Below are 24,583 nucleotides of genomic sequence, written 5' to 3' on the forward strand. Positions count from 1 at the left end.
GAGGGCTTTTTGAGGATGGGTGTGCTCGTGGCATGTTTGAAGGATGAGGGAAAGACACCATTTGTAAGTGAGTGGTTGAAGAGGTGTGTTATAGTTGGGATGAAGACTGTGGCGAAGTTAGGGATGAGGTGAGATGGGAGCAGTCAAGCATGCAAGTGGTGAGGTGTGATCTTGACAGGAGGGTGGAGAGCTGAATAAAGTTTACCTCCAGTCACTGGTGTAAGATGATGGGACTACAGCTCCCATCATCCGAAACCTGCTGCCGCTAATAACAGTGAGAGCAGGAGTGGCGGATGGGATTATTCATTACTGACGCCTGCAATATAAATAATAAAAAAAAAACAGCTTGGGTTCCACTGTATTTTTGATAACCAGTCAGGCAAAACTCACAGATGGGGGCTGCAACCCTCAGCTGTAAGATTCAGCAAGGCTGATTGTCAAGAATAGAGGAGTCCCCACGCCATATATTTTTAAAAAATTATTTAAAAAACGGCATGGGCTCCCCCATTTTTGACAACCAGCCTTGCTAAAGCAGACAGCTGGGGGCAGGTATTATTAGATGCGCCAATTCTGGCGCTTTGCCCGGCTCTTCCCACTTGCCCTGTAGCAGTGGCAAGTGGGGTTCATATCTGTGGGGTTGATGTCACCTTTGTATTGTCAGGTGACATCAAGCCAACGGGTTAGTAATGGAGAGGCGTCTATAACAGACCTATCCATTACCAAACCTATAGTTATATTGTAAATAAACACACAGCCACAACTAAAGTCCTTTATTCGAAATAAAACAAAACAGACTTTTCCATTTTTATTTAAAAATAACAAACACAGTAATACCTAACGCCTAATTCCACCAAAGCCATGGTCTCCTGTAATAAAACAAAAATAAAAAAACAATATCCCTCACCTGTCCGTCGTTCTGTCCCACGTCGTAAAGTCTCGTGATATTGTTGCTTTTTATTTCCGTGGGCTTGATGTCACCAGACAAAACAAAGGTGACATCAACTCCACAAATATGAAGTTATATCAGTTACTTTCAGTCCCCTCCTGCTATTGTTATGGTGGTATCCCCCCTATAATTATTACGGTTGTACGCCCCCCTACCATTTCGGTGCTATGCCCCCTATAATTATTACGGTGGTATGCTCCCCCTATAATTATTACGGTGGTACGCCCCCCTATAATTATTACGGTTGAATGCCCCCCCCCCCCCCCTACCATTACGGTGCTACGCCCCCCCTATTATTATTATGGTGGCATGCCCCCCCCCCGTTATTATTATCATGGTAGGTCCCAGTTCCCCCCTGCTATTATTATGGTGGTACGCCCCCCTCACCGTTATTATCACGATGGTACGTCCCTTTTGATGGTACGTCCCCCGTGACCCCCTGTTATTGTTATGGTGGTACGCCCCGCCTCGCCGTGTCCGCCTCCTTCTTCTCACTTCCATCTCTCGCAGTCTTGTGTTCACAACAAAGAGCGGCCGCCTCTCCTCAGCCCGGAACTCCCGCAGCCGCCACTGCCCGGTGCGGCCCTCAGACAACATGGTGAAATTAGCGTTTAATTCGTCGTTGGCGCAAAAGGACGGAAAGAAGGAAGATGAAAACAGCGAGGTGCTGATCATCCCGGAGAGCAAGGTGAGAGCAGGCGGTCCCGGCAGCTGCGTCCTGCAGTGTCTTGGCGGTGGTCGGTGTGTGGACAGGTAATGGTGGCTGCTGCCATGATGGAGGCCCGACCCGCCGCTGGCGGTCAGTGATTGTGCGCTGCGGGCACCTGTGCGGGGCTGACTGTTGCTGGCGCCACGTATCATGTCCCGGGGAGCGGCTGCGCCACCTGCGGGCTCAGGTTACCGCTGTCACCGGCTGCCGGGGAGAAGGCTGTAAAATGGAGGCAGCTGCTGGTGATTATCAGCCGGCGGCGCCGAGATCAGCTGTGTGTGCACTGTGTGCGGCGGTACCGCACTGCCCCTCCTCAGTGCGGCCTGTAACATGGCTGCCAGCACCGCACCTGAGCTGGACATGGGCCACAATGGCCTCCTCGTCATTACTGGCCTCAGATTTCCTCCGTGCTACACACATTGCGGCAGCAGCCCCCTGTGGTCTCCACAGTCCCTGTATGGCTCGTGTGGTGGGGACACTGGGGCCGGGGGGCGTCCCGGGGGGGCCGACCTAAAATGCCAATAATGAAACCTACCGCCCTCCTGCACAGAACCTACCGCCCTCCTGCAGACTTTCAGTTCAGGGCAAGCAATCCATTAGAAAAAGGGAGGAGTAATGCATTATGAGAAGCGAGGGGAAAGGAAGCTCCAGTACATTGTGGCTTGCAAAAGTATTCACACCCTTGACTTGACATGCCTACAACTGTGAACAGTTTTTTGTTGTTGTTGTTAAACAAACAACAAATAAACAAATAAGACAAAGTAACTGAAGACTTCTGTGTGCATAATTATTCACCCCTCTAAAGTCAGTAACTTGTTCAGCCTCCTTTTGCAGTAACTACAGCTGCAACTCATTTTGGATAAGTCTCTGAACATTACACATCTTGACACTGGGATTTTTTTTCCCACTCCTCAAGGCAAAACTGCTCCAGCTCCTTAAGGTAAGATGGTTTTCTCAGGTGAACAGAAAACTTCAAGTCTGACCACAGATTCTCAATTGGATTAAAGTCTGGGTTTTGACTAGGCCACTCCAAGGCATTTACACATTTCCCCCTAAACCACTCGAGTGTTGCTTCAGCAGTATGCTTTGGGTCATTGTCTTGTTGAAAGGGGAACCTCTATCCCAGTCTCAAATCACTGACATAAGGATACTAAGCGTGACCACGACTCCGAGGGTGCACAGGTAGGTTCCCACACCATGTGTAATAGATACAAAGAACCTGGCACTCAGGTGCCAGGTTCTTTGTATCAAATCACTAACAGACTGAAACAACATGTTTTGCTCAAGAATATTCCTGTATTTCACACCATCCATCTTTCTTTCGACTCGAACCATTTTCCCTGTCCCTGCTGCCGAAAAACATCCCCACAGCATGATGCTGCCACCACCATGTTTCACTGTGGGGATGGTGTTTTTGGAGTGATGAGCTGTGTTGGTTTGACCCCAGATATAGCATTTACCTTTTTTACCGAAAAATTTATATTTTTGTCTTATCTGACCACATCACCTTCCTTCGTACACTTGGCGAGTCTCGCACATGTGTTTTGGCAAACTCAAAACGAACTTTACAATTTTTGTGTGTAATTAAAGGCTTTTTCTGCCCACTCTTCCATAAAGGCCACCTCTTTATGGAGCGTAGGGCTTATTGTGGTCATATGGATAGATACTCACTCCGGTTTTTCCTGGAAACTGTGTGTTGCATTTGGTATCTTTGCCCTCCCTGATTTCCGTATATACTAGAGTATAAGCCGAGATTTTCAGCCCATTTTTTATTTTTTAGGCTGAAAGTGCCCCTCTCGGCTTATACTTAAGTCAGTCCCGGGGGGGAGGGGGAGCAGCGGCTGTGACATACTCACCTGCTCCTGGTGTGGTCCCTGCATCTCCGATGGTCTCTGGGCGCTGACAGCTTCTTCCAGCGTTGAGCGGTCACATGGTACCGCTCATTACAGTAATGAATATGGACACGACTCCACTCTCATAGGGGTGGAGCCGCATATTCATTACTGTAATGAGCGGTCCCGGTGACCGCTCAACACTGGAAGAAGCTGTCAGCGCCCGGAGAAGACCATCAGGGAAGCTGCCAGGGACCGTGCCGGGAGCAGGTGAGTATAATGGGGAGGGTGAGCAGCATTGCGCGATATTCACCTGTCCTCGTTCCACCGCCGGGCTCCATATTCCGCGTCCTCTGCTGTGACGCTCAGGTCAGAGGGCGTGATGACGTGGTTATCACGTGCCCTCTGCCTGAACGTCAGTGCAGAGGACGCGGAAGACACAGCCTGTCATGGCTGCCGCGACCAATCAGCGACGGCCACAGTCCGATTAGTCCCTCCCTACTCCCCTGCAGTCAGTGCCCATCGCCCGCCTAATCAGCGTCAATAGTAAAAAAAATCTAATGTTAAAAATAATTTAAAAAAATCATTATATGCTCACCTTCTGCCGCCTTTCCCGCTCCATGCAAGCGGCAGGTTCCGGTGTCAAGGATGGTATGCGCGAAGGACCTGCCATGACGTCACGGTCATGTGACCGCATTGTCATCACAGGTCCTGCGCTCATACCAACCCTGGGACCGGAAGAACTACAAGGGGCCCTCAGAAGGTGAGTATATGTTTATTTTTTAACCTGTGACATACGTGGCTGGGCAATATACTACGTGGCTGGGCAATATACTACGTGGCTGGGCAATATACTACGTGGCTGGGCAATATACTGCGTGGGCTGTGCAATATACTACGTGGACATGCATATTCTAGAATACCCGATGCGTTAGAATCGGGCCACCATCTTATGGGGCCATAATCAGCATTTGTGCAGCATTATATGGGGCAAATATCTCTATGGAGCATCTTATGGGGTCATAATCAGCATTTGTGCTTTATTATATGGGGCATATTTTAATATGAAGCATCTTATGAGGCCCATCATGAACTATATGGAGAATTAAATGGGGCTCCTGATTCAATGTGGATATTCAGAAACACTTAACCTACTGATATATTTTAATTAATTTTACTTTTATTGTAAACACTGTGACACTTGGATTGCTCACAGGTGGGCTTCCTTTCACTAAGCATGTGACTTATGAAGGTAATTGCACCAGAACGTTTTAGGAGCTTTATCATAAAGGGGTGAATACATATGCACATGACAATTTTTAGTAATTTAATCCCATAGATTTCATTTATGCCTATATTTTTCTCAATCCACCAAGTTTGCCTAAATAGCGTTGATGTATCACACACATAGATTCAGACAATATTTAAACACGGGTTGTAAAGTAATAAAATGGGTAAAAAAACCAAGGTGGGTGGTTGGTGAATACTTTTGCAAGCCACTGCAGAATGCTCGTGAATGTCATGGTACAGGGCCTGAGAATTGGGACAGATCCAAAAGCAGTTTGTGGATGAGGCGGCGGTGTTTCTATGCAGTTTTTGTAACAGGGAAGCTGTAAGGCTACGTTCACATTTGCGTTGTGCGCCGCAGCGTCGGCGCCGCAGCGCACAACGCAAACAAACGCGGCAAAACGCACGCTAAAACGCTGCGTTTTGCGCCGCATGCGTCGTTTTTGGCCGAAAGTTGGACGCAAAAAAAATGCAACTTGATGCGTTTCTTGCGTCCAACGCTTGCGGCCATGCGGCGCAAAACGCAGCACAACGCATGTCCATGCGCCCCCATGTTAAATATAGGAACGCATGCGGCGCCGCTGCGGCGCCCGACGCTGCGGCGCTGACCGCAAATGTGAACGTAGCCTTAGGGATCACACTGCTTCCGGTTGTATTTTTCTGTACTCTGGGGGATTATGTTGCATTACCATGAAGTTTACAGTCGGTCTTATTACTTCAGTCTAATTCTCAGTGGTGACCATTTATCCTTATGAGATTTCATAATCAAAACAAGTTTTCCAAGTGGCCGATTCAGCATTAGTCACCAGTGAAGTTTGCACTTGCGTGTTACTGATAAGGTCAGGCATACATATGTCATGTGTCACTGCTGCGGGCTCAGTGAGTAAAGACGTATGGAAGCATTTCATCTCTTGCTTACTCCCTGACTGCCCGGTGTTGGCACTGGATGTGCACTGCCTGGGCTTATCTGCGCTGTTGGCATGCTAACTGTTATTGTTGGCTCTGGCCTCATGGTGACATGTGAGCAGGGCGCTGTGAATGTAGGATTGTCTACAATTCAGCAGGGTGAGATTGTGGCATCTGTGGTTACAATTAGTCTGATCGCCACCATAGGAAGCATCAGGCATTTCACAATTTCCAGTTTTCATAACGTGAAGTTACCCAGAAGTAGACGAGTTCTTGGTAACCTATCTGCATGCTGACAAGGACAATAGACGAGAACCTCCAGCTATTAGCAGAAGCTCTCAGTAGGGAAAAAAAGCCCACCTAGATCACGGAGAGGGGTAGTTCTACAGTGCCATGTGTCTCCAGCACAGGACATGCAGCACTGTCTATGCTCCATTGGCCCCGACCTCCCCAGGGGCCTGGTCATGTGATCACGCTGCTGTCAGCGGCTGATATGGCTATAAATGACTTGTTACTCTCCCTTTGGGTGCTCCGTGCTTGTTAGATAAGTGACCTAAGCATAAGCTGATTACCGGAACAACGGCAACCAACTGCCGACGGTGCAGAGTCCAGTGCTGGCTACTAAACCATTAAATGCCTTTACAGCACGAAACAGGGGACATTATTGTTCACACATGTCAGTTCTCGATGTGTTTTTTTTTTTTCTCAGCATACTTTCTGCAGGTGTTCACGTCATAATGCGCAATATACATCTCCCGATTATTGCATGATTCAGGCACTGGCTGTTTTATCTCATCTAGATATGTTTGACTCTGAAATGCTGCAGCGTTTCTGAAAAATATATACTTTAAAAGCCACCTGGTACCATGACTGCGCTGCGGACTAGTCAGACATTGTGGCAGGTCTCTCCCTACACATTCATAGGCAAAGACCTGACAGTCCCGGGCTGGGGAAGCTGCCGGCTATTAAAGTAGATTTTTCACTGAAATGTCGCTGCATTTCAGAGTCAAACATGCCCACCTGAGATCATACATGCTGCTCAATCCACGGGACGCATGCATCAGCTGTCAGGTTCACGTTAAAAGGAAAATGCCTTTCATAATGCGTACCGCGCATGATGGGATTAGGTACACGGGTCTGATCTACATATTGAGTTCTTATAGATCACTGAGCACATGACCTCTCCTGTACACTGATACAAGTTGTTTTAAGTTACGGTAATATACAGATCCATCTTAAAATATATTTGTAGCGATATGTATATAATTTTTTATATATAGTGCTAAAATTCATATTTAACAATTTCTATTAAAAATATTGCACCATTTACTTTGCGTTGTTTATTGCAGGATAGTTATGATAAAGCTTTAGAGCAGGGGGGTACAGAGAAATCATGGGGCCCCATAGCAGAAGTTCTGATTGCCCCCACCCCCTCAAAAAAATAAATTATTTGGCAGAGTCATAAAAGTATGTCCCACAAAAGTTCCAAACTAACTATTATACCCCCACAGTAAATTCCTTTACAGTACTCTCCACCATCACGGTCTGATGACCTCACTGTACCCCCTCAACTCCCTGTTCAAAGTATGGTAACCCCAACATGGTATGATTCCCTGCCACACACAACCCTACATACAGTATAATGGGCCTACATACAGTGTAATGGGCCTACATACAGTGTAATGGCCGACACACTTTGCCATATTGTATAATGGCCCCCACTAGCCCTCCAAACAGTATGATGAACCCAACACAAACCTTCACACTGTATAATTGGTTACATAGAGTATAAAGGCCCACAAAAAGCCCTCCTAACAGCATGCCCCCTTATAGTCCTCCGTGTAGTATAATGCACCCCCCATGGTCCTCCCGTTTAGTATAATGCACCCCCCCCATGGTCCTCCCGTGTAGTACAATCAAATCCCCCCCCCCCCCAAATTGTCCTCCATGTAGTCCTCCACTGTTTCGTGGTGTATGATTTCTATAGTATATAAGGGGCGCTCACTGTCAATGCAGAGTGGTGCTCTGAAGGAAAAAAATCACGTAGACTTTAAACAAGAACCTTCGGCACTCGGATGAGAACAATTTATTGTTCAATTTTCAAAAGTGAAAAAATGTGACGCCCGCAGAAGGTCCCCAGCCGTCCGCTGGTGCGCACATACCTTACAGCAGAGGTCCCCAACGTTTCTGACCTTGAGAGCCACATTCAGCTCTGAGAGAGGGTTGCGAGCCACATCCAGCCTTGAGAGAGGGTCGCGAGCCACATTCAGCTCCCGCCCCCCTCACAGCAGTGGCAACCAAAGCTCCCATTACAGGCATAATGGTAACCAAAGCTTTTCCACAAAAATCAATCACCCCAAAGCAGTATACAAAGATCCAGGGGTTTCTACAATACCGCCCATTCAGTATTCTCCTATAAAGCACTCCCAAGACACTGTCACATCCATCTTCAAACATCCTCTGACAGGTGGTGTCATCTTGTCTCCAGCGTACCATAATTAAATCATCTCTAAACCCCTAAGACCAGTATGTGTGCATCCAGATCTGCTCTTCTGTGCAGGGCTGCTCACAAAATTCACCATTTTCAGATGTGCTCTTCATACCTGTTTGTTAGAACTGGGGCTAATGCACTAAGCTGACAGACAGCCGCGAGCCACAAGTCATGGGACCGTGAGCCACAAGTCATGGGACCGCGAGCCACAAGTCATGGGACCGCGAGCCACAGGTTGGGGACCCCTGCCTTACAGGCTTCACAGCCATGTTGGTTTCCACTCCGCAATATCTTCCTAAACAGATTTGGCTTGAAAAAGGCATTTTGTTGCCGAAACGTCGCGGCTGAAGTAGATCTGTATATACCAACGTTTTGCTTATTTCTTTGTATTTGGTGGACGTTTTTGCCTCTTTTTTTCACTTCTGAAAATTGAACAATATGTTGTTCTCATCTGAGTATGCCGAAGGTTCTTGTTTAAAGCTTATGTATGATTTCATCACATGTACAGCTCTGCTATGGCAGTGTATGGCTGCTGTGGAGGTGTTACAGTGACACATAGCAGAGCTGTCAATGATCAGAGCACAGCCGTGTGATAATTTCTCTGCTGTGCACTGAACAATGCGGTGACAGCGGTAGGGAGCGGTGATCAGTTCACCTCCGCTTCCCGGCAATTCCTGTCACCACATGTACTGAACAAGGTGGGCGGTGACGTGGAAACTGGAGTCCACAGCGTAGCTGCAGGCTACAACAAAATGGCTGCAATCTCCTCCCACAGCCCAGTGTGCATGCTCCGGTCACAGCAGGAGGCAGCCGCAGTGTAGGAAATGTGGTCGGACACTGACCGCAGTCTCCTATGCCCGGGGCTGCTGTGTTTGAGGTGTCATACACATCGGCAAAGGAAAATGGCAGCGCACAGTGGCTGTGGAAAAAATTAAATACAAAATTAAATTTTTATTTTTATTAAATAATTGCATAATTATTAATGCAAAAAATAATCACGGACACCTTCCCTTTTTCTTTTACAATTCTATAGAGAACTTGCACCAAAAACCGTACAATTCAACAATGTTTTTGAACTCGCAGTGGACAGGACAGGAGTTCTCATGAAATCACATCAGCTTTTCTTGGTCCGTTAACCAGATTTATTGCACAAATAAACCTGCAGTAGTCATGCTGTGTGAGAACATGGCATAACATAGTAACGTGCTACTCCTGTAATGCATGGACATAATGGGAGAACAGGAGTGGTGCCGTACAGACCCTGCATTCACTCACAGTTCCTGAGAGGTTTTAGTTTTGTTTTTCTCTAAATCCGACTACGCCTTAAGAAATGCTATTTCTGCACATCTCTGCTTGTTTGCAATTGTTCTCTTAAGATAACTGTCCAGTTCCTGGCTGTACATGGTTCTCTTCTCACTTCCACAGAACAGTTGGCTTCAGTCATTTGGCACAACCCAGCAGAATGTTAGTATTTTGGCTTCCGCTTCACTTTATCCCACGTCTTCTATGCTTTCACTTTGGATTTTATAGATAACTGGTTGTGTAGATCAGGACTTGCACACGTAAGCCAGTGTTAGCATAGGCCTTCATTGAATTACCGTAGGTTTGTATTAAAGAGGAACTTGTATAGGAATCCTAAACATTTATGGCATAAACCTTCCCAGTTCTTGGGTATGCTGGGAGTCCTGGCACTCAAAACTTATATATGTACAGTGGCTTGCAAAAGTATTCACCCACTGGCATTTTTCATGTTTTGTTAACTCACAACCTGGAATTTCACTTTGTAGAGCCTCTTTTTTTGGGCAACTACAGCTGCAAGTCGCTTTGGATAATTCTGAGATTTCCACACCTGGTCACTGGGATTTTTGCCCATTCCTCAAGGCAAAACTGCTCCAGCTCCTTCAAGTTAGATGGTTTCCTCTGGTGAATAGCAATCGTCAATTCTGACCACAGATTCTCAATTGGATTAGGGTCTCGGACTTGACTAGGCCACTCCAAAACATTTACACTTTTCCCCATAACCCCTGAACGTTGCTTTACTAGTTTGGGTCATTGTCTTGTTGGGAGATGAACCTCAGTTCCAGTATTAAATCACTGACTGAATACTTTCACAACCACTGTATATGTGACTGCAGAATTTTGCAGCCGGTGGTGTGCGATTTTCGGGTATTGCAGGAGCAAGTGGGCTATCTCGTTGCTCATATATTTGAAGTCACAAGCTGAGTAGACTCGTTCGGCTTCTCTTCATAGAAGTGAATTGTGAGAAGCTGGACACCTCTAGTCGGCGTGTGACCACGAGGATGAAAACCGCCCACTTGAATCTGAATATAGCGATTGCAGATTTTTGTCCTAACCCCCACCACCCACGGGCCGCCCCGTACACAAGAATCTTATTAACTGAAAACTGCAAATACAGAATAAACAACCACAAGACGGATTTCATCACCCCAGGTATCATTTTAATCAGTGTAACGGCGCCGACCTGACTCTGTCTGTAGTTTACTGAGGACAATCCTGCTGACAGGTTCCCTTTTTAAAGCTCCTGCAGTTTAGCAGGAGCTGGTTAAGTTCCCGGCTGCTAACCTCAACTGGGAACCAAGGGGAGAAGACGGCAGCTGTTTGTTAGTTTGTGTTCTGTTTTGCTGTCTACACAGCTCTCCATGTGCACCATGTAGTGTACAGAAGCATCGGCAAGTTACAGTTATGTGAGGGTTGTACTTTTGGCGTGCTTAGACTCCATGGCACGGTCTTCCGTCTTGTGAAGTTGCAGCTTCACTAGAAACTTGGACAGGATCTGTGGGGGAATACACAAGCAGAATGGACAGAGTGGGTGTCAGCACTATTCCTTCCGACAGGAAGGAACGAGTCTGACTACTACAGGGTAGCCTTACAAGCTCAAGGCAATCTTGGGTGAAAAAAAAGAGGAATCTGCACCACAAAACATGTTAAACCGATATATTTGCCAAGCGTTCTGCCACTGTTAGGATGCTTTCACATCGCGTTTACGCACCCGTTCAGTGGCTCACATTGAGGTTTACCTAACCCCCCCCCCCCAAAAAAAAAAAAAAAAAAAAAAAGGGCTTCGGATGTATGCGCCAACAGGGCCATAGACTACAATGGTGCGAATGCACACTACGATGCATCATTTTCGGGTGTATAGCCTAGAGGCAGACACTCACACGTAGTGGTGTCCACCAATATGTTAAGTTACTTCACGAAAATGTGAAACATTAATAGGATACTTAAATGATTAGGTTGTTCTCTATGGCAAAATCGTGGCACTTTGTAAGACCTGCTGCGGTTTAAAATAAAAAAAAAAAAAAACCTGATTATGCCCTTATTAGTAATGGGAACACAGCAAATCCACACTTGGATAAGCCCTATCGTCACTAAAGAAGCACTCCTCCCATCAAAAATTTTTATTCTCTTAATATATTGCAATCACAATTTTTATATAGCACGGTGTACTTACTATTGCTTATTTTGCCTTTCTCCCATTAAATTTTTCTTTAATCTATATAGAAAAGGGAAGTCCAGTAATCATTCCCCACTTTAACTCCTGACCCAGCTGCTCTCTCCACGCACAATGGATAATATACCTGTTTTCATTTTTAGCTTTTTAGCTACCGTATATACTCGAGTATAAGCTGAGATTTTCAGCCCATTTTTTGGGGCTGAAAGTCCCCCTCTCGGCTTATACTCGAGTTATACCCAGGGGTCGGCAGGGAGGGGGAGCGGGGGCTGTCTAATTATACTCACCTGCTCCTGGCGCTGTGCAGTCCCTGCTTCCCGGCACCCCAGCTTCTTCCTGTACTGAGCTGTCACATGGTACCGCTCATTACAGTAATGAACATGCGGCTCCACCCCCCATAGGGGTGGAGCTGCATATTCATTACTGTAATGAGCGGTAACGGTGACCGCTCAGTACAGGGAGAAGCTGCGGCGTGGGGAAGCAGGAACTGCACAGCACCAGGAGCAGGTGAGTATAACGGGGAGGGGAGTGCTGCGCGATATTCACCTGCTCCCCGTTCCGGCGCCACTCCGTCTTTGGCGTCTTCTGCAGTGACGCTCAGTTCAGAGGGCGCGGTGTCGTGGTTAGTGCGCGCCCTCTGCCTGAACGTCAGTGCAGAAGACGCTGAAGATGGAGCGGCGCCGGAACGAGCAGCAGGTGAATATTGAAAGTGCCGGGGGCCTGAGCGACGAGAGGTGAGTGTGTTGTTTTGTGTTTTTTTTTTTTAAATCACAGCAAATGGGGCAAGTGTCTGTATGGAGCATCTTATGGGGCCATAACATTTGTGCAGCACTATATGGCGCAAGTGTCTGTATGGGGCCATAACGTTTGTGCAGCACTATATGGGACAAGTGTCTGTATGGAGCATCTTATGGGGCCATAACGTTTGTGCAGCACCATATGGGGCAAATATCTTTATGGAGCATCTTATGGGGCCATAATCAACATTTGTGCAGCATTATATTGGGCAAATGTCTATGGAGCATCTTATGGGGCCATTATTAACCTTTATGCAGGATTATATGGGGCATATTTTAATATGGAGCATCGTATGGGGCCATCATAAACTTTATGGAGCATTATATGGGGCTCCTGATTCAATATGGATATTCAAAAACACTTAACCTACTGATGTCTCAATTAATTTTACTTTTATTGGTATCTATTTTTACTTTTGACATTTACCGGTAGCTTCTGCATTTCCCACCCTAGGCTTACCGTATTTTCTGGCGTATAAGACGACTTTTTAACCCCTAAAAATTGTCCCAAAAGTCGGGGGTTGTCTTATACGCCAGGTAAGGCATGTGCAGGGAGCGATCCTGGATGTTCCCAGGGTCTGAAGGAGAGGAAACTCTCCTTCAGGCCCTGGGATCCATATTCATGTAAAAAATAAAGAATAAAAATACAAAATATGTATATACTCACCCCTCCGAGAAGCCTGGCTGTCACCGCTGCAAGCGTCTGCCTCCGTTCCTAAGAATTGCAGAGCGTGAAGGACCTAAGAAAATTAGGCTCCATCAGTATGGAGGCAGCTCAGTGACCTGTAATGAGCCATCAGTATGAATATCTAAGCAGAGCACCACATGAATCTCAGTAACTGAAAACTACAAATACAGATTAGGCAACCACATGATGGATTTCATCACCCAAGGTATCGTTTAATCAGTTTAACAGCACCGACCTGACACTGTAGGTTACTGTGCACAATCTTGCTGACAGGTTCTGTTTAAGGCTAATGTGTATGGAGGCCTTTATTATGGCCAATTTGTGGCTTGCACATAAAATTCTCAGAAATAATGCACGTCGGTGTATTTTTACTGTCTGATAAGCAATTTTTGTGACATCTTCCACTTTGGTCCCTGTTTAAACATTATGAAAAGTTTGAGGGTTTTTAAGTTTTAGCAAAAAATGGTTACCGTATTTTGTGGATTATAAGATGCACCCCAAATTTTGAAGAGAAAAATAGGAAATAAAAACCACTTAATACAATGGTGGTGCTTCTAACAATCTATGTCTTATTGCTTACCAGGGGGTGGTGGCTGCGGCGAAGCGGGGGTCCCCAGGGTCGTTGTTGGAGAAGGCAGGAGTGGGGCGATGCTGTAGGCTGAAATGAGGGGGTGTTCGGATGTGCATCGCTGTGCGTCTGTCTTCGGTGGCCGACATTTTGTGAAAGCCCAGAGCATGGTTTACTATGTGGTGGACTTTGGGGAAAATGGCTGCCAGGGGTGGCACATGCCCAGGTGGAGTTCTCGGCACCAAAATCTCATGAGATGAGATCTCAGCACTGATGAGCCCCTGCACCACCGAACATCAGGAGCAGCGCACATCCGAACACCCCCTCATCCCAGCCTGCAGCAACGCTCCACTCTTGCCTCCTCCAGCAGCGACCCTGGGAGCCTGCTCCACCACGGCCGGTAAGCTATATCTGCATAAAGGTACCGTCACACTAAGCAACGTCGCCAGCGATCTGTGACGTTGCAGCGTCCTAGGGAGCGATATCGCTGTATTTGACACGCAGCAGCGATCAGAATCCCGCTGTGAAATTGCTGGTCGCTGCTAGAAGGTCTGCACATTATTTGGTCGCTAGGTCGCCGTGTATCGCCGTGTTTGACAGCAAAAGCAACCATACCAGCGATATTTTACACTGGTAACCAGGGTAAACATCGGGTTACTAAGCGCAGGGCCGCGCTTAGTAACCCGATGTTTACCCTGGTTACCAGCGTAAAAGTTAAAAAAACAAACAGCACATACTCACCAGCGCGTCCCCCAGCCTCTGCTTCCTGACACTTACTGAGCGCCGGCCCTAAACTGAAAGTGAAAGCACAGCGGTGACGTCACCGCTGTGCTGTTAGGGCCGGAGCTCAGTCAGTGTCAGGAAGCAGAGGCTGGGGGACGCGCAGGTGAGCATGTACTGTTTGTTTTTTTAACTTTTACGCTGGTAACCAGGGTAAACATCGGGTTACTAAGCGCGGCCCTGCGCTTAGCAACCCGATGCTTACCCTGGTTACCCGGGGACCTCGGCATCGTTGGTCGCTGGAGAGCGGTCTGTGTGACAGCTCTCCAGCGACCAAACAGCGACGCTGCAGCGATCGGCATCGCTGTCGCTATCGCTGCAGCGTCGCTTAATGTGACGGTACCTTTAGACAACCCCCCCCCCCCCTTCCAATTTTGGGGAATAAAAGTGCATCTTATAATCCGAAAAATATGTTAATTGTTTGAAAAGTTAGCTTTCCAAGTTGCTGGCCTATTCATTCTCATTCTCAACAGCGTCCTAGAGGTCACATCACCACTATTGTACAGTGGTGATGTATCATAGCTATCAATTTATAAGAAGGAAATAAAACTTGAAGGGAACTTGTCAGCAGGATTGTGCACAGTAACCTACATACAGTGTCAGGTTGGTGCCGTTATACCAGTTAAAGTAATACCTGGGTTGATGAAATCTGTCTTGTGGTTGTTGTTTAATCTGTATTTTCAGTTTTGAGTTACTGATGTTCTCGTGCTCTGGGACGGCCTGTGGCGGGGAGGGTCTTCATGTGGTGCTCTGATTAGGTATTCATGATGCAGACTGCTGACAGGTCACTGATCCCTCACTGACCTGTCCCCTAGTTTACAGTACATAATGAATACATATACATACTGGAAAAAAGCAAAAAACCACACTCATATCAGAGGACTGAGAAATTAAATGGCAAATTGCGCCGGTTATTAACGGTGATCGCAACCTCAAGGTTGGTAAAAACCGACCCGAATCGTGTTCTCTGGGGTCTCGGCTACCCCTGGCAGACGAGACCCCGGAGAAAATCCTACTCTGGGGGGGTGCTATACACTTTTTCCACAGCACCTTTAATTCAGTTCTGTGGTTTAAATACCCTTAAAGGGACACTGTCACCCCCTCCAGCCGTTATAAACTGAAAGAGCCACCTTGCGCAGCAGTAAAGCTGCATTCTACCAAGGTGGCTCTTTTAGTTTTTGTTGCTGTTATTCCCAAAATAAAGCGTTTTATAACTTCTCCAAAATACTTTTCTTTAGACCTGGAGGCGGGTCTGAACCCCCCTCTTTGAAGCGCCAAACTGCCGTCAGTCATACCTTCTGGGGCGCTGGTCGCCGCCCCTCAGCGCTGTTTTCCTCGGTAATCCGGCGCCTGTGCTGTGCTCTTCTGCCTTGGGGCAAAGAGGGAGGTTCAGACCTGCCTCCAGGTCTAAAGAAAGGTATTTTGGAGAAGTTATAAAACGCTTTATTTTGGGAATAACAGCAACAAAAACTAAAAGAGCCACCTTGGTAGAATGCAGCTTTACTGCTGCACAAGGTGGCTCTTTTAGTTTATAATGGCTGGAGGGGGTGACAGTGTCCCTTTAACTACCCCTGTTAAAAGGTGTATCGGTGGTTCTTAAGGGGTTAAATTTAAATGTTTTGCTCGCCGACCATCATGCTGTAAAAAGCATTGTTCATCAACATATTGCTCCTGTATGATTGGGCGAAGTTGCCTTTTTGGCATAATTAGAACCCATTATTTACTCATGGCAGTGATCTTAAACAAAAGTGTTGCGTTACCCTACTACCTTGGATGAAAAGCAACCCCACACATGGATGGTCTCAGGATAGTTTACTGTTTGCATGACATAGGATTCATGGTAGCGGTCACCTTTTCTTCTCCAGACAATCATTCTACCAGATGTCCCAAACAGTTTGAAGGGGGCTTCATCAGAAAAAATAACTTTGCAGGAAGAATAGGGATTGGACTGCAGAGGACCGGGGTAAAGTTATTTCCTCTAAAGCCCATGTCAGACAATTTGGGACATCTGGAGGAATGTTTGGATTTGGGATATTTATAAATAGTTGCCACAGAAAATGTTGGTTCTGTAATGTTCCTCTGGTTTCACAGTCTGAAGAAAGTTTAAGCTTATTAATTTTTGTAGAAAATAAAATGCCTACTCCAATTCATGTGTATAGGAGTTAAAGAGCTCTTAGGGTATAATTGGGCACCACATGGCGTTGCCACAGTGCACTACAGAGCCATAGGCAATCTTTGTGCCTCTGTATGGAACTGTTTTACAGATTTTTTTTTTTTTATAAAGAAATTGCTGCTTTTAAGAAAATCTAGTTCTGTAACTTGGCATTAGATATTGAACCTGGCAGAGAAGACAGATACAGGTTGACCTCATGACAGGCAGGTTTTGTTCTGGTCTATTTAGATATTTTTATCTACTTTCCCATTTTCTGCCTTTAAAGGGTATCTGTTAATAGGATCAGCCCTCCTAAGCCGTCTATATGGGCATGTAGGTCATGGGAAATTGAATAAAGTGCTACTTTGACATTTGCGATCCGATGCCTTATTCCAGAGAAATTCACATTTTACTTAATATGTAAATGATCTGTTAGGGCTGGACACAGATCTACCTGCGCGTCTGCTGCTACAGCTTATCTGAAATTAAAGAGGCATTAGTAGTGTGAGACATCTAGATCACAAGAACAAACTGTCAGTCGCTACATGTCTCACACTGGTAATGCCTTTTTTTATTTCAAATATGCTCCTGAGGCAGATTCTCATGCAGATCCGTGTGGATTTACTTGGAGTAAAACATTAGATCAGATATCATGGTATCATTTTATTCATCTTCCTATGACATACAGGCCCATATAGACTGTTTAAGAAAGACAATCCTACTGACAGATTCCCTTTAAGCGTATTTTCTCCTTTTTTCATCTAGGCTTACCAAGCTTTCCACACAACATTAGTAATAAAAATGTCAGCTCCATTGTCCGGTTATTCAAGCTTGAAGGGCATCTTCTTAGGCTTCTGAAATGTTGACAGTGCACCTTCAGTAACCTTCACAAGAAATATTGCTTCATTGCATTTTTCTACTAAAATGTCTAGGGGATCTTTGGTTTGTTGTATATTACATTATTATTGGGTGTTTGGTTAGGGACTTTTCTTTTTACTTTTCCATGCACAAAGTATTTGTTTTGCAAACCATTATAAAAAAAATTCGTGTGTTTTTTTTTTTTTGTTTTTTTTTAAACCATTTTTCTTCAGGTGGTATTTTTCTAAAGTTATGGAAAAGAAGGCAAGGGAGCACGTTTAGGGTATGTGCACATTTGCGGATTTGTTGCGGATCCGCAGCGTTTTTTGAGTTGCAGAAACGCTGCAGATCCACAATTGATTTACAGTACAATGTAAATCAATGAGAAAAAAAAAATGCTGTGCACACTTAGCGGAAAATCCGCTGCGGAAACACTGCGGATTAAAAGAAGTAGCATGTCACTACTTTTTTGTGAATCCGCAGCGTTTTTGTACCCACTCCATTATATTAAAAACCGCAGCAAATCTGCGAGAAAACCGCAGCAAAAACGCTGCGGAACCGCACAAAAACCGCGACAAATCCGCAGGTGCGTTTTTCTGCCAGGAGAGACAGAATCCGCACCAGAAATTCCTAAGCCTTATCTGCAATGTGTGCACATGGCCTAATAGTGCCAATTCTGCAGGAAAAAAGAGCTTTTTCTCCTAAAATTAACCCCTTGCACACGCAGCCAATTTTTGGATTTCTGTGTACATTTTTTCCCTCCCCTTTGGGCTTTTCACCATTTTCTGTCTGTTTTTCCGTTGATAAAGCAGTATAATGGCTCACCTATTGTTCCCTGAGCTTACTGATTTATGGATACAGCATTTTATTACATTTTCTTTATGGTGTTAACCATATTTGCAAATTTTTACATTTTGCTAGTCTGCACATTTACGGACATAACGATACAAAATGTTTTTTATTAATCTCAATTTATTTTTATTTTATTTAAGTTTTGCTTTAGTTTTTAGTCTCCCAAAAAGGGGCTTAAACCTGCGATCGTCTGCTCGTTTATACTATATACTGCAATACCATAGTATTTCAGTGTCTATTAAAAAATTGCAGCCCCCTATGACAGTTAACTTGAGGTTAAGCTTCAAAGAGGCACCAAGATGGCAGAGACAGGGGCTTTCAGCTGGTCCTCAACTGCCTTGATAACCCATAACTGACCCGCGATCACGTTGTGGGGTTAATTGGAACTGGTGCACCTACAACCCCTTCATTTAAATGCTGCTGTCATAGATTGACTGGCATTTAAATAGTTAGCAGCAGTAGGAGCTCTGCTCCAGTCACTGCAGTTACAGATGCTGGCAATAAAATATGACACGTATCTACCATGTGTGGAGGGAACTCCTGTTTCTGAGCTTCCTTGACACATGGTCACCCCAGTCCTGACATACATGCACGTTATTTTGCATGAAGGTATTAATGCGTACCTTTCATTTCAAACATGGAATCTGATCAGCTCTGAGCATATTACAGAGCAGGAGGAGCTGAGCAGATTGATCTATGGTGTGTTTTCTTGCTTGAGTAAATGCTATAATTGTAAAGGTGCAGCATCGATAAGAGTTGTCGTAGCTTATCAGAATAGCTGCCACAGTCACCACTATATCCACAATAGGGATGCGACAGCAGTATTGAGGATCAGGTAGGAGGGTTAGTTATAGCATTGGGCGCTTTACTCATTTTTGCTTGAAAAGTGTGGTTTACTTTTCAGTCTAGATAGGATCGATATCTACAGGAAATCCCTGCATGTGTTGTTGTCTAACAGCCGAAAAACATGAAGCTGTTGGGACTCGAACACATTATCCGAGCACACCCAAGGTTCTCGGAGCACGTTCGCTCAACACTGAGATATGTTCATGATATGATAATGATTACGTTTTTTTCAAAACATCTCAATGTATTCAATGTCCACTAAGAGCATCATAATCAGAAATGAACACTCTAGTCCTCATGTAGCTTGATCTACTGTGAGCAGCCTGCATGTCCTAAACAAGCTACCATCGCCTGCTGTGTCTTCGTTCTTGTATCCCAATGAGCACATCTTGGACGTCATTGGTCGGCAATTGCAAAGGAGCTGCCGGCAGAGGATCTGGATGATTTGTTTGCACAAGTGCATTCAGCGTGGCAGAACATTCCTCAGACAACCATTAATAACCTTATTGATTGCAGCCAAGGTATTTAGGTGCATGTGTTTCTGGTGCTGATACTCAATTCTGAATAAATCGAGATGAGAGATATATACAGTACAGACTAAAAGTTTGGACACACCTCATTTAAAGATTTTTCTGTATTTTCATGACTATGAAAATTGTACATTCACACTGAAGGCATCAAAACTATGAATTAACACATGTGGAATGATATACTTAACAAAAAAGTGTGAAACAACTGAAAATATGTCTTGTATTCTAGGTTCTTCAAAGTAGCCACCTTTTGCGTTGATGACTGCTTTGCACACTCTTGGCATTCTCTTGATGAGCTTCAAGAGGTAGTCACCGGGAATGGTTTTCACTTCACAGGTGTGCCCTGTCAGGTTTAATAAGTGGGATTTCTTGCCTTATAAAAGGGGTTGGGACCATCAGTTGTGTTGTGCAGAAGTCTAGTGGATACACAGCTGATAGTCCTACTGAATAGACTGTTAGAATTTGTATTATGGCAAGAAAAAAGCAGCTAAGTAAAGAAAAACGAGTGGCCATCATTACTTTAAGAAATGAAGGTCAGTCAGTCTGAAAAATTGGGAAAACTTAGAAAGTGTCCCTAAGTACAGTGGCAAAAACCATCAAGCGCTACAAAGAAACTGGCTCATATGAGGACCGCCCCAGGAAAGGAAGAGTCACCTCTACTTCTGAGGATAAGTTTATCTGAGTCACCAGCCTCAGAAATTGTAGGTTAACAGCAGCTCAGATTAGAGACCAGGTCAATGCCACACAGAGTTCTAGCAGCAGACACATCTTTACAACAACTGTTAAGAGGCGACATTGTGCAGCAGGCCTTCATGGTAAAATAGCTGCTGGGAAACCACAGCTAAGGACAGGCAACAAGCAGAAGAGACTTGTTTGGGCTAAAGAACACAAGGAATGGACATTAGACCAGTGGAAATCTGTACTTTGGTCTGAGTCCAAATTTGAGATCTTTGGTTCCAACCACTGTGTCTATGCGACGCAGAAAAGGTGAACGGATGGACTCTACATGCCTGGTTCCCACTGTGAAGCATGGAGGAGGTGTGATGGTGTGGGGGTGCTTTGCTGGTGACACTGTTGGGGATTTATTCAAAATTGAAGGCATACTGAACCAGCATGGCTACCACAGCATCTGGCAGCGGCATGCTATTCCGTCCGGTTTGCGTTTAGTTGGACCATTTATTTTTCAGCAGGACAATGACCCCAAACACACCTCCAGGCTGTGTAAGGGCTATTTGACCAAGAAGGAGAGTGATGGGGTACTACGCCAGATGACCTGACCTCCACAGTCACCAGACCTGAACCCAATCGAGATGGTTTGGGGTGAGCTGGACCGCAAAAGGGCCAACAAGTGCTAAGCATCTCTGGGAACTCCTTCAAGATTGTTGGAAGACCATTCCCGGTGACTACCTCTTGAAGCTCATCAAGAGAATGCCAAGAGTGTGCAAAGCAGTCATCAAAGCAAAAGGTGGCAACTTTGAAGAACCTAGAATATAAGACATAATTTCAGTTTTTTCACACTTTTTTGAAAAAGGGGTCCTGTCACCCCCAAAATCGAAGGTGAGCTAAGCTCACCGGCATCAGGGGCTTATCTACAGCATTCTATAAGCTGTAGATAAGCCCCGATGTGACCTGAAAGATGAGAAAAAGAGGTTAGATTATACTCACCCAGGGGTGGTCCCGGTCCGGTTCTGGTCCGATGGGCGTCGTGGTCCGGTTTGGGGCCTCCCATCTTCTTACGATGACGTCCTCTTCTTGTATTCACGCTGCGGCTCCGTCTTCGGAAAGGTCAGAGAGGCCCATCACCTGCGCACTGCAGTACATTACGCTGCCCTCAACAGGGCAGACAAAGTACGCCTGCGCCGGAGCCGCAGCGTGAATACAAGAGGACGTCATCGTAAGAAGATACTCAAATGCCGACATCCTAAGCGATAGCGTGAAGTGCCCAGAATGCCAGCATTTAAGTGCTGGGTAAGGAGGTCCGGCTGCCATAGAGTACAAGGGTCCTGTAGGTATTTTGCTCTACTGTAAAATGTATATTTATATTTGCATCCTAAATCTAATTGTGATAATGTAATTACTGACGAGTCACTGTTACGGCCTAAAGTCACCTTTATTTTCAGTATATCCGTTATCTCCAGGAGAAAGAAAAAAATATTGGCCAAATGTATACAAAACATGCTGAAAACTGCAGATGGAAAGCTACCCGGTGCTGCCCCGGTCATGTGCGCTGTGGCTTTGCTTTTCATTCCTTTTATCCCTGGGTCCATGCGACCTGTTTGACACTCCCTAGTTTAATGACTTCCATGGTTCGGCTGTTCCACCCTGTGTGTCATGGGCTATTTTTATTACTGTGCCTTTTGCTCTGCATACAATCCAACGCATTAATGGAGCTTAATTCAATACTTCAGTTTAGTTATTAATTGCTGTATATGTTGGGGCCATAAAACTATCAGAAAACTGCTTTTGTGTTACTCGCCTTCAACACAAAACAAAAATAAAATGAAGTGTAAGTGATTGTCTTTGCGTATGATATTAATGAGGATAGGCTAACCATATCAGATCGGTGGAGGTCTTACACCCAGCCCCCCTACAAACCATTTTCTAGCTTCTTCGGCATTGTCATGGTGTACAGAACAGCTCGGCTCCCAATCATTTAAATGTCAACAAGGTGAAAGAAGTTAAAATTTCTCTTCCATGTAGGATAGCTGCGGAGACACCATCACGTGTTTCTCAACGCAAGCAGTGAATAGCCAGACCTTTCCCCGGGAAGGAACAACCACGGGAAGGGCAGCATCCAATAAAGGAAAACCACCTATGCCAAGCATGGTATCCATCCACAGACAGCTGTTTCGGGGTGTTTGCCCCTCATCAGTGTGGAGTAGGAATCTGGCTATTAGGAGCAGTGCCTAGTAAAAGGCTTTAAAGGCACAGATGATTGGCCTCGGGGAGACCAAAACATCCAACGTGATGGTGTCTCCGCGGTGTTGGATGTTTTGGTCTCCCCGAGGCAAATCATCTGTGCCTTTACAAAATTTCTCTTCCAGACTCTACGGATAATTTCAATTGCCGACATTTTCCTGCTCTTTGGAATTTTAAATCAGCTGCATATCAATTATTTGCACAGATTTCACCGTGGATTTCAATCTCTGCAAAGTGTAAAGACTCTTCATGCAACACCCATGGATTTGTAACAGAATCCGCACAGATTTAACAATCACATGTGAACATACCATTATACTGCAGAGCTAAATTTACAATTCTGCTGGCTGACAGTGAAATCGGCCAATAAACCAGGCATTGGACAACACCCCAAGTGCGCGGCTGAGCTCCTGTAATGTAATGTGTTCTGCTGTTTTTGGATATCCAATAAGCAGAACCTTGAGCTAGTAGTATGGAGTATAGAAAGTACCCTATGCAGTACATTCATGCAAGAAGTAAACAGGAGGACCTTTGATGGAGAGGGTTTGCCTTTCTTGCAGCCCAATGCAATGTATTTGGAAGCTTCTGATGGCTGGTATAGGTATAGAAAGTCTAGATTTATAATGGGTTTCCATCACCAGCCTCGTGAACATTAGCCACAATGAACTGACCAACCCTATCTGTAGTGAAGCATCTAATGAGCAAGTGTGAAGGCTAATAAAGGAGGAGAAAGGTCATCTGTGACATCCCCTTTTGTGATTGCTGGGTCCTGTTTTATTAGCTATGTATAATGGGGTTACTTGTCATTGTAATTCTGTTTCTGCTGATAACGAAACTGCTAAAAAAAAATTTGTTACAAGGACAGGAATCCCCTTAAAACTTAGCTTTTAATGATGACATATATAAAACCCTAACCCAAAAAAAAAAAAAAACAAACCTTGGTTAAATAACCACGATAAGATACCACCAATAGGTAACCTGTTGAGGTACTACAATAAAACCTACTGCTCACCTCTGCCTAGCTGTGGAGGTTGGCACCCTAAGATACGATTATTTGGCGCCCCCACTCAGACGTAGGCTGTCCCTCACTTCCCTAACGAATCCCTACCATTAAAGGTGGGAAAACAAAATAGTGGAGGGCAGTGGTGAAAAGATAGTGCAAAAAATAACCCCAACATACAATAGCAAACACCCCCACTTAGGATGGTAATAACAATAGAAATGCAGCACTTCGCTCAATAGCGACCCATGTCATATTAAATAATTGAGTCCAACGATAAACATCTCAGTTCTTTGTCCGTCCTGGATACAGCCAATAGTATAAACAGACAATAGACACCGGAATGGTAGACCAAGATATGATACTAAGAGAGACAAAAGATCACTTAGCGTGTGCTGACGTCACCCCGACGCGTTTCCCCGTTTGCACGGTTCATCAGGAGGAAATGATGTGGTGGCCGATATTGCCTCATGCCATGAAGATGGATAGCATAAGCCGGCGGTGGTAATCGGCGGATATAAATAGATAGCATTAAATCCGCGCACCTTCATAGGCCCCGCCCCCAGTCGGGGGCAGCGTAATAACATCCGGGTAATGATTGCGTTAAAAATCCCAATATAACACCAAAAATGGATACCACAAACCCTATTAGCACCCCAAAGGCTTACCAACATATAAAGAAAAAGATAAATGAGGATTCTCAAAAGCCATAGGCCGTCAGTCACCTGCCCGATGTATTTACTTCCGGGTCCTAAGGACACTGCGGCGCGTACATCTCTCCCTCTCAAGATCATGCGCATTGATCCATTCACCCTAATTTGGAACGCAAGCAGACGGCAGTCTGCGCTCCAAAGGGAGTCTGCGTAGTGGTGAATGGGAGGAGGAGTAGCAAGAGAGGGGAGGGGAGAGAAGGGGCGTACCCAATTGCCCATGGAGCAGAAAAATTCGTC

The 24,583-nt window shown here is 45.3% G+C and overlaps 1 protein-coding gene across 2 annotated transcripts in view; it reads left to right on the forward strand.

Moving 5' to 3' along the window:
• Positions 1-1,369: 1,369 nt before the first annotated feature.
• ITM2B (integral membrane protein 2B) overlaps positions 1,370-24,583 on the forward strand; it is a 72,751-nt gene continuing 49,537 nt past the window's right edge. For both annotated transcript variants that reach the window (XM_077297403.1, XM_077297405.1), the window contains exon 1: positions 1,370-1,634. In XM_077297403.1, the coding sequence (XP_077153518.1) occupies positions 1,542-1,634 (93 nt within the window). In that variant the 5' untranslated portion in view covers positions 1,370-1,541. The remainder of the gene's footprint in view (positions 1,635-24,583) is intronic.

The sequence above is a fragment of the Ranitomeya variabilis genome, chromosome 3, assembly GCF_051348905.1.
Source record: "Ranitomeya variabilis isolate aRanVar5 chromosome 3, aRanVar5.hap1, whole genome shotgun sequence".
Taxonomy (NCBI): domain Eukaryota; kingdom Metazoa; phylum Chordata; class Amphibia; order Anura; family Dendrobatidae; genus Ranitomeya; species Ranitomeya variabilis.